The 10540-nt window shown below is 49.1% G+C and overlaps 2 protein-coding genes across 4 annotated transcripts in view; both read left to right on the forward strand.

The window, feature by feature from the left end:
• The first annotated feature begins 5730 nt into the window (after positions 1-5730).
• Positions 5731-7985, forward strand: btbd17a (BTB (POZ) domain containing 17a). Its single transcript, XM_056297544.1, has 2 exons — positions 5731-6020; positions 6911-7985. Exons 1-2 carry the CDS (start codon positions 5731-5733, stop codon positions 7983-7985), a joined length of 1365 nt encoding a protein of 454 aa, XP_056153519.1.
• A 1187-nt stretch (positions 7986-9172) lies between these two features.
• The window catches only part of map2k6 (mitogen-activated protein kinase kinase 6), a 21191-nt gene continuing 19823 nt past the window's right edge, over positions 9173-10540 (forward strand). For all 3 annotated transcript variants that reach the window (XM_056297061.1, XM_056297060.1, XM_056297059.1), the window contains exon 1: positions 9173-9206. In XM_056297061.1, coding sequence (XP_056153036.1) covers positions 9188-9206 — 19 coding nt within the window. In that variant the 5' untranslated portion in view covers positions 9173-9187. The remainder of the gene's footprint in view (positions 9207-10540) is intronic.

The following is a 10540-nucleotide window of genomic DNA, read 5'->3' on the forward strand; positions in this document are numbered from 1 at the left end:
TGTTGATGATGATAATGATGATGATGATGGTGTGTGTTTGTGTGTGTGTGTGTGTGTACACACAGACGCGCCTTCCGCTCTCATGTGCTTTATCCCTTCTGTTTGTTACCTCTTGGCATCGTTACACCCTCCCAAATTTACTGACTTCTAAACACAAGCTCCATTCATCCATCACCCACGGTGCTGACTAATATTCTTTTAGCGAAGGGGTCCAGCACGCTGATGTAAGGCGGGGTCACTGCCTGGAACGACAGCTGCACTGCAGGGCCAACATATATAAGTTAGACGTCAACTCAAGGGGTCACGCTCAGATAGAATTGCCACATTTAAAGAAGAGGAACGGCTTAAGGAGGCGGTTTCATGGCTGCAGTGTCGGCAGGGCGGCGTTATAACAGTCCCCATCACATCAGCGTCTGTCTTCCGAGCAACTTTCACAATCCACTGACAAATAAATCTCCCTCTGGGGAGAGAGAGGGAGGGGAGTGAGGGAGTGTGCGTCTTGTGGGAGGGGAGTGAGGGAGTATGTGTGTGTGTGTGTGTGTGTGTGTGTGTGTGGGAGGACAAGAGAACCAGAAAAAGGGAGAGAAAGCGAGATAGCGGAGCTGTTGCGCTGAGTTTAACTGGTGCTGAGGGAAAGCGGTTGTCACAGGTCACCTCATCCTGGCTGTCTTCCATAACTTCCTGTTTCCCAGCTGTCACTCAGAGAAGCTTTCAAGCATTAAGACTCTCATAATGGCCTCTCATAACGGCCTCCGCTGTTGGTTTTTTTTATCTTGCATTGGCGGGTATGTCACATTGCAGCTAGATTTGCCAAATTTCTCATGCACGGAAAGCCTTGTTCACTGCCGTGGAGCGTTTCTCTGTTAAAGGCTGGAGCGCTACCATCGGTTAACCCAAGTTAGCTACCACAGATCAGACCGGAGCTGGGCGGCCCTATAGGCTCACTATGCGAGTTGCGTAGGGCCCTGAAAATTACACAAAGGCCCCGCCACCCCCTCGTGTCAGTCTTTACAACTCTAGCGAGAGGAGGAAGAGGAACTATCCTTCTGGTCATGAATCAAGAAAGGGGGGGGGGGAATAACCATGAGAGTGAATTGCGGGAACAGCAACCAGGTAAACGTGTGTTCTGTCCTCTCCAAGTTTGAGGCTAGCAAATAGCAGTGACATTAAGTTGATGTGCTAGCTTGCAGTGCTTCTCTTGGTCTGGCTTATCGTAAGACATATGGTAGCTGCAGCCATAGCCTGTAGGCTTATGTTACATGGTATAGCCAAAGGTAATCACACAGCTGCATAGGTTTTATATTACTATTTCAAGATACATGGCCGCGGGGTGTCTGGGTGGTGTGGCGGTCTATTCCGTTGCCTACCAACACGGGGATCGCCGGTTCGAACCCCCGTGTTACCTCGGGCTTGGTCGGGCGTCCCTACAGACACAATTGGCTGTGTCTGCGGGTGGGAAGCCAGATGTGGGTATGTGTCCTGGTCGCTGCACTAGCGTCTCCTCTGGTCGGTCAGGGCGCTTGTTCAGAGGGAGGGGGAACTGGGGGGAATAGCGTGGTCCTCCCACGCGCTACGTCCCCCTGGTGAAATTCCTCACTGTCAGGTGAAAAGAAGCAGCTGGCAACTCCACATGTATGGGAGGAGGCATGTGGTAGTCTGCAGCCCTCCCCGGATCGGCAGAGGGGGTGGACCAGAGACCGGGACGGCTTGGGAAAGTGGGGTAATTGGCCGGGTACAATTGGGGAGAAAAAAAAGGGGGGGGGGATCCTAAAAAAAAAGAAAAAAAGAAAAGAAACTGGACTAATTCCCAGGCAGCAGAGCCAAAGCTCAGTGTTACATTTTATTATGTTCTACATTTCATATGTGCTACAATTTCTTATTTATGCTAATGTCAATGTTTACATTCACTTACCTTAAGATACTATAGGAAATATTCTATTCAATAAATATTGTTTGCTTAAACCCCATTTTGTTCTGTATAGGTCTACTTGTTCTTAAACCGACCGAGGAGGTAACCCGTTTTAAAGGAGGGAGGATTGTAGTGGGAGCACTGGGGTGTCGGCTGTCACTGTGTGGCAATGGCAAATGCTTTACATGGCTCATGGGTCAGATAGGGGTGGGGGTGGGGGGCCCTTAGCAGAATTTTGCTTCGGGCCCCGGGGAGTTCAGGACCGGCTCTGGATCAGACTGATACACGACTCTGCTGATAACTCATCATTCATTCAGTTATGACCTTGAGTTTGACTATTTTTGTAAGGCATGCAAGTGATGGCTCAAAAACTTTGTTAATTTGTTTGCCATTAGGCGAATTTAATGGCTTTGCTGCAGCTTTGCCAGGTCATATTATTGATTTGATTTTCTAATCCATTGAAACGGACTGCTCTGTGACCCTGAATTGGATTAAGCGAGTATAGACAATGGATGGGTGGATGGATGGATGGATGGATGGATGGATGGATGGATGAATAATCAGTAGAGATTCAAAGGGAAGTACAGCAAGATGTAACCAGAACAAAAGGACATCCTCAGGCTACCAGCGGTCGAGGCCTTATCAGACAGAAGATCACAGATGAACATAATTATCATCCGCTTGTTTCCATAACGGGGGGGGGGGGGGGGCACGGTTCAGGGTGATGACTTACATCTCATACTTTTCCACAATTACACGCTGGCTACTGATAAGACAGGGCAAAGCCAGTCTGCCCTCCAGTGGATATGCGACGTTAATACTACTGTTGATAACGATAACTACGGAAGTCAGCCTACTTGAGCAACAAATCAGCGAAGGTTTGGCTCTTGTCTCTCACACTCGCAGATCATGGACTTACGGCTTACAGTGGCGTGTAATGATTGTTGCAGGGCGGATATTAAAGATGTGGGGTGATCAGGATGGGCTCATCTGCACGACAAGATGTCTGTGCGTGTTTCAGCAGGAGAGAGAGGCCTGGAAAAACACTGACATGTTGAATGGTGTGTGTGTGTGTGTGTGTGTGTGTGTGTGTGTCCATGTGTGAGATCTGTTTAAACTCTCGCCTCCAGCCCTGCAAAAGTATTATGGGCTGCTGCTGGAATAGGAAATCCTCACCTGGATTTCGCCAGTTGATGAAGGGACTCTAACCGGTAACACACTGGTCATCTCACAGCAAGAAGGTCCTGGGTTTGAACCCCAGGCCGCCGTCACAGGTCCTTTCTGTGTGGAGTGTGCATGTTCTCCCCGTGTCTGCAGTGGGGTTTTCTCCGGGTGCTCCGGTCTCTCCCACCATCAAAACAACACGCATGTTAGGGTTAATACTCCTGTCTGTGCCCCTGAGCAAGGCAATGGAAAGAAGAACTGGAGTTGGTCCCCGGGCGCTGCACGGCTGCCCACTGCTTCCAGTGTGTTGGGAGGGGTTGAATGCAGAGGAGGAATAATGTGGGCTACTATACAGCAGAATGGGTCATTGGGTTGACACAGTGGCCTCTTCTCCAGAGTCAAGCGGGCATAAAACCGCATCCCCTCTGCAATCACCATTGATTTTTACACAGTCACGTGGGATCTACATCCTGACACGGCCCGCAGGAAGGCCAGGTTCGCCATCGACTCGACACGCCATAAAAGTTCGCCAACGTCGACGGCCAAAACTTCATCTTCGCAAAACCGCCGGGAATCGTACGGAGTCCCAAAACACAAAACGGCGTTTGGGTTTGTGACCTCACATCTTTTTCTTTTTTTCCCCCCTCCAAAAGTTGCACCTTTTTAGTCAAAAACACCACGACAGAATTAAAATATTGATCAACTCACTCCCTCCCTGTGATGAGGCGCACCATAGCCCCGAGCGGGGGATAAATTGCTCATGCTGTGTCACGCACATGAACTGAACTAGCTGCGCAGACTGACACACATACCATACAAACAAACACGCAGCCTAACAATCAATTCACAATCAGCACATTCGACCAAGGGCCCGACTCTGTATGCGATAGGTGTTGTGTTTCATCTGTTTTTGAACAGAACTGCTGATGTTTCATCCATGTTCACGGCCAAGTCCAGACCGCTGGATTGTAAGAGTCTAACTCTTCGTTGGTACGTATCTCAACGTTGGTACATATCTCAACGTTGGTACATATCCCAATGACAAAAATACCAAATCACGAGAGCCTACACTCCACTAAGGCTTTCTTGAACTTGAGGTTAGGCCTCATCCACACCTCTGGCTATACTAGTTGATACTGGCATAGTTCTCATTCCCTCCCATTCCAGATAATCACATCTGGCTGAGGTCCCCTGCGCCCTATGCCCCAGATCATTGCCATGCAAACAGCAGTGATGCCGACGCATAGGAGACCGGGAATCAAAGCGGTCGTCATGGAAATAACCTCAGCCAGATTCCACCCACCAATCAATGGGGTTCTGTGTCGGACGAACGTGCTTAGAAGAACCCGTGTCCCACATTCAGATACAGACCCCATATTCCCACCAAACAGGGCAGACGGAGACGGTGGCACACATCCCAACCCCATCCATCACTGGGGACAGAGTAGGGGATGAGAGAGGGAGAGCTGAGTTAGAGAGAGAGAGAGAGAGATAGCGGGGTACTTAGGTAGTGCTTATACTCTGGGTAAAGACAGGAGGGATAATGAGCGTGATGAATCGAGACATGGTCCTTGCCCAGGTCCATGTAGGGTTTCTGTTATGGGCTCTCTGTCTTCACAGTGGGACCGTCGCAACAGGTAAGTCAAAGTCAATGACAAGACTGTTCCAGCTGGAAGTTCTGCTTAATATCTACAAGGGTGTTATGGAAATGAGTTGTTTTGCTGTATCCGTCTTTCTAATGTAGTCACGTTTTTGTGAGAACAGATTTATCTTGAGGTTATAGAGCTATAAAGACTTAAATGATCATGACTGTACTGGTCTGATGATTGTTGGTAATAGGTGAGAGGAAATTGTCTCTGGCGGTATACTAATGATCTTCTGCTTTTTGAATATTAGATATGTTGAAGACCATTAAAGAAAGCATTCTGCTGCAAATGGCTGCATCTTAGAGATTTTATGCTCCTGCTTATTGAGCTTTAAATTCCCCTCCAAACCCAAGCAGGTACTTTGATGTTGTTTATGGGTTTATAATAATACTAGCAATTCTAAAGATCCTAAATTTCCCTTGAAATCTGTCACATCTGCACTCGATGTCTTCATATAATATTGAAAATCACTGCGGATGTTAGCAGTTTCCATCCTGTTCCTCTTTTTTTTTTCGAGGGAAAGGAAGTGTCACAAACGGAGCGTATCTATCTAGAGTCAGAAAGAGGAACCATGCTGCTGTATCATGAATCAAAGTTCACATTCTGACAGTGTGCACACTCTAAAAGGGGAATGTCTCGACAGCCCGTGTCAGTCACAGATGAGGCGAGGCTTTAATTAAATGTGACCCACAATTCCTCATCAGCCAGACAGCCGGTGCAGCTGCACAGATCGATGCCATGGATTTGAATGATACCGGCTCACTGTCTTTTATCTGACAGTTATACGCGAGCCCCACTTCCTTTTCTCATCCCTTTTCTTCTGACATTTCTTCACCGCCTCCTCTACCCGCTGTGTCTCCCCCCCCCTCCCTCTTTCTTCCCCACCACTCCCATCCACTTGGACCTTTCAATTTCTCACACTTGCATCTGCTAACCCCCCCCCCCACGCCCCCAATCCCTGGCAATCGATACTGCATACACCCTAATCCCTCTCACACACAACAACTAGGAATGCTGAAAAGCGATGGATCCCAAGATGAAGGTGGTGGAGGGGACACAATCAGCCATTCGTCGACCCTGTTGCGGCGTCTGGAGACCCTTCTGGTTCAGGGCAACAGCAGCGACGTGGTCCTGAGGGTGGAGACGCCCAGCCTGGACGAGGTGAAGGTGATCCAGGCCCACTCGCTTGTCCTCTCCCTGCAGAGCCCTGTCTTTGAGGAGCTGCTGCCCAGCCGCAACGGTAGCACGCTGCTCCTCAGAGAGAGCCCTGACTCTGCCGCCGTCTTTGACAAGTTCATCAGGTGAGAGGGTCAACGCTGATGAAGACGCCAATCCTCTCTGGAGATACTCAGAGGGGCGCCTTTCTGAGGATTAATTTCAAACCTCGGCTTCCTGAGGGTTCATTAAGTTAGCCTGCCCTCTGCTGGAATGAAAGGGCGACTGCAGCCTACATGTGAAGGGTCTCCAATAGACAACGGAGAAAATAACCAATCAATCAACTGCTGGTGTGCTCTCTGGTGGTGTGTAGTGTCGCATCAGAGAAAACAGATACCTCGCGTAGGGAGATAATAAACTACAAAACCCTTTTAACTGCTAATTAGGGAACATATCGATCAACATCTGCGACACTAGTGTTGACCTTGCCAGCAAATATGGTTCTTGACTCTCGTATGTAGTACAGGATGCTGCTGCTATACTGTAAGTAGTAGTAGTAGCTGAGTTTCCGTTTGGAATTACCCAATAAAATGCCAGCATTCCCTCAGAGACAGAGTCGTTATCGGTGTCGTACTACTTAGTTTGATTCAAATGTACGTATCTGGGATAGATGTATAACAACATAATTGGTGTAATACCGCTTGAGTTGTCCGTTCAGTAGTCATAGCCTGATGATACTTTATCATTTTATAGGAGAGAAGGTAGAATGCATCTATCTCTCTCTCTCTCTCTCTCTCTCTCTCTCTCTCTCTCTCTCTCTCTCTCTCTCTCTCTCTCTCTCTCTCTCTCTCTCTCTCTCTCTCTCTCTCTCTCTCTCTATTATATATCAACATATCAATATTTGCACAGTAGCTACATTCCACAGACACCACTGTAACAACCAGCTGACCTTCACAAATTACAGCTGGTTTTGCTCAACTCTTTTGTTGTCATCCTTCCTACATTTAAGTCCTCATAACCCGCCCTCTCTTCGCAGGTATCTGTATTGTGGGGAAATTTCCCTCCGTCTGGAACAGGCCACCCCTTTGCATAAGCTGGCTACCAAGTACCATGTGCTGGAGCTTCAGCAGGGGATCACTCAGTTCATGACCCAGAATCTGGCCCGGGACTCACCCTCGGGTCATGTGGTGGGCTGGTACGAGTACGCCCTGCAGGCCGGAGACATCACCTTGAGGGACAGCTGCCTTCAGTACCTGGCTTGGAATCTGTCCTCTGTGCTGCTGAGCGGCGAGTGGGCGACCATGAGCAGCCAGCTGCTCATGTCCCTACTCCAGCGCTCCGACCTCATCCTCCAGAGCGAGATGGAGCTCTTCGCAGCTCTGGAGGCCTGGATCATCCAGAACGAGCCGGACAGTCTGATTGCCGAGAACGCCCTGAGGGCTGTGCGCTATGCCATGATGCCCCCCCAGGAGCTCTTCCGCCTGCAGACGCAGTCCCCCATCCTGGCCCACTACCAAGAGTCTGTGCGGGATCTGCTCTACATGTCCTACCAGTTCCACTCTGCCTCGCCACTGCACATGGCCAAATACTTTGATGTGAACTGCAGCCTCTTCATACCCAGGAACTACCTGTCTCCGGTCTGGGGGTCCGCCTGGGTCATCAACAACCCTACCCGTGATGACCGTAGCACCAGCTTTCAGACCCAGCTGGGGCCCAGTGGGCACGATGCCACCAAGCGGGTGACCTGGAATGCCCTGTTCTCCCCGCGCTGGCTGCCCCTCAGCATGAGATCCATGTACACCGAAACGGGCGCCATGCAGCCCACACGTGTGGAGGGAGGGCGGCCGCGCATTATCATCACGCCCGCCACCTCCAGCGCTGACTTCGCCGGGGTGAACTTCCAGAAGACGGTTATCGTGATGGCACAGAAGCAGGGCAAAGTGGTGGTGAGACATGTCTACAACTTCCACCAGAGCACGGAAGAGAATGGGGATTTCCTAGCCGAGGCCAACCTGTACCACCGGACATCTGATTATCTTATCGACAACTCCCTCTACCTCCATATTGTGGTCAAGCCCCTGTACCAAACCCTCATAACCGCCAAGAACTAGACCTGCTCCCTCAACTCTGTTCACAGAGTGACATAGCCACCTTTACCTCACCGTCCACAAACTGCCCTCTCGAAGCAACGTCTCACTCATATCGCATTATGGGGACATGGTTTTGAAATCCTCTTGGATTTGTCTGTCTTATCTCACACAACTTCTGTTTTCAAGGAGCCCCTTGAGTATGACTGGTTTTAGGATGTAATACCTGGATATCACGAGTTACACGATACTGTGCTAATGCTTTGTACAATATTCTGAATAAAATAACAAGATCACCGTGTCTCTAAACCTTGAGGTGATGCTCCGACAACACCTCTGTATGCTTTGAAATATATTTATATTGGTGCTATTATACATCATTTGCAGTTACAGGGCCACACTACTCCTGATGAACAAGTTCAGGTGCTCCAGCAGCAGGCTCGCCGTCATAGTTAGTGATTAGTCATCATCTTCAAATGTAGTATACTTACCATGCAACTGTAATAGGCCCGAGTAGTTCTCGTGTTACCCTCCTGTTAGTTTGTTGTGATGAAACGCAATGGCCATATTTAATGTTGTTGGATTTAGCATTGCTGTTTGACAATAAAGATTTTTACTAAAAGAGTTGAGGACGTCTTTATTGTGAGGTTGTCTCCATTTTCAGTCCCGATGATTTTATCAAACCAATTTTTCAAAAAAACAAACAAACAAACAAACGATGACGCTTATTAATTTGTATGGAAAACAAAGACTTGTCAATGCTGTACACACCTCCCGCGTGTCATTACGAAGACCGGGAAATGAAGCGGGCTCGCGGTCTGTGTCGTTAAGGAGGTCTCCGGACTTCAGTTCCCATGATCCCCCGCGCTCCAAGCAGGAAGAACGTTCTCTCGCAGGGGCTCACGCTGATCCAAGTTAGGAGCTTTCGAGCTGCCAGCCTTGGCCCATCATGTAAGTGCTGCGGAGAATTCTTTGCAGTGCAATTGCAAAATTATCACTTCCCCGACGGTTTTGCAAAGTGTGCAATTGTAATATCGCTCTTTACAAGGATACACACGATCCGGACGCAAAAAGGCCCCAAGTGCATGAAGATCGAGGCTTGTATTTTGCATCTTTGTTGCAAAGCAAGCCACTGAAGCTCCACTGCGAGGGCGATGGAGGGAGGGAGTGAGAAAGAAGGCAAAGTCTTTTGTGCTTCCCCTCCCCCCCATCAAAGCAAAGGGGAAATGTCTCAGCCAAAGGGAGGTAAGAACACGAAAGCGATCTATGCAAAACTACTGATATGCAATCACTGCTGCACAATTTGCAACGTGCATTGCTGCAGGTTGAATACCACCAGTGCATTTTAAAGTTAGATGGCCTAGATGGGTCAGTTGCATTTCCTGTTTTAAGATCTTCCCCTTTGCAGAGTTCCTGGTAAGGCGATGCTTGTGTGTACTCACTCCTATTGACGTTATTTGCAGTCTACAAGCCGGGGGGATGTCGAAGCTAGCGTCGCCGTGCGTTGTCACGAGATATGCTAAGACGCCTCAACTCCGCTAAATAAAGTATGCACGAGTTAATGCAAAATTCATGCACGTTACTCGAGGTGACGAGTAGAAATCACGATGGTGCACGTATGTGCAGCGGTAGACGCGAACATGACGCGAGGACCTGCCAGTGTCAGTGATCAAGTTCTGGCCATTTATTTTGGGGTGAGATTGGCTTTCACGGCGAAAGCGCGTCGGTAAATGGAAATATATATATACATATATATATATATAATATATGTGCAAACGCCGTGTGTCCCAAAAAAATGTAGGTGGGCATTCGCCAAATGTAAAGCTAAATATAGAATTTGCTGCAAACGGCTAGGTTGTGCCTGCAGTTCAAGGACCGGAGCAATGGGCTATTAAAAATACGAGTCTCCATGCAACAAAAAAAAAAAAAAGAAAGTCCCAGCTAGAGTACGTAAGTAGGCTGTCAGCTGCTGTTCCTGTCCAGGGCAACTGGATACGTGCAGAACCCCCGGGTGCGTTTCTACCGATGTTGCTGCGATTGTCAAGCTCGCTCGTTTGCACAACTTGCCCCCCCCCCCCCCTGTAAAACAGACGTTTTCACACTTGGACCGCATCTGCGTGTTTATGAAGCAACCAGCACCGTATCCTGTACGGCTTTCTTACCCCAAGTGGAGCTTGTGATGAGGTGATTTGTTTTTTTGCCCTACCCCACCTTCCCCCCCCCCCTACGCTGTCTGCTCTACAATCACCGTCACGTAAGGCGGTCAAGCACTCTCCCAAGTGTTAACCAAGGACTCAACCAAATGAAACCGGTTGATTACATAACTAATGGCAAACCAACGCTCGCGCACTCACTCACTCACAAGCTGTGCGGAATACAGGTGGTCGTGACTCGTGCGCCCCCCAGGTGGACGGAGGGGTGAACGGTTCCCCACCTTTACCTGAGCGCGGAGCTGCACGGGGGGGGGGGGAGGGGGAGGAGGGTTTCACTGCAGCCACTGTACTGTACTTCATGCACCGACATTTTGGACCATTGTCCAGTTTGGGGACTTTCCCAAAAGCAGAAGTGGGGTTATCTCG

This window comes from Lampris incognitus, chromosome 17 (genome assembly GCF_029633865.1).
Source record: "Lampris incognitus isolate fLamInc1 chromosome 17, fLamInc1.hap2, whole genome shotgun sequence".
In the NCBI taxonomy this organism is placed as follows: Eukaryota; Metazoa; Chordata; class Actinopteri; order Lampriformes; family Lampridae; genus Lampris; species Lampris incognitus.

Bases quoted from the DNA above. Each gene is read 5' to 3' on its own strand.
- btbd17a (XM_056297544.1), top strand. From the start codon at position 5,731: ATGCTGAAAAGCGATGGATCCCAAGATGAAGGTGGTGGAGGGGACACA. The intron at 6,021-6,910 runs GTGAGAGGGTCA...CTCTCTTCGCAG, and splicing joins GTCTTTGACAAGTTCATCAG to GTATCTGTATTGTGGGGAAA.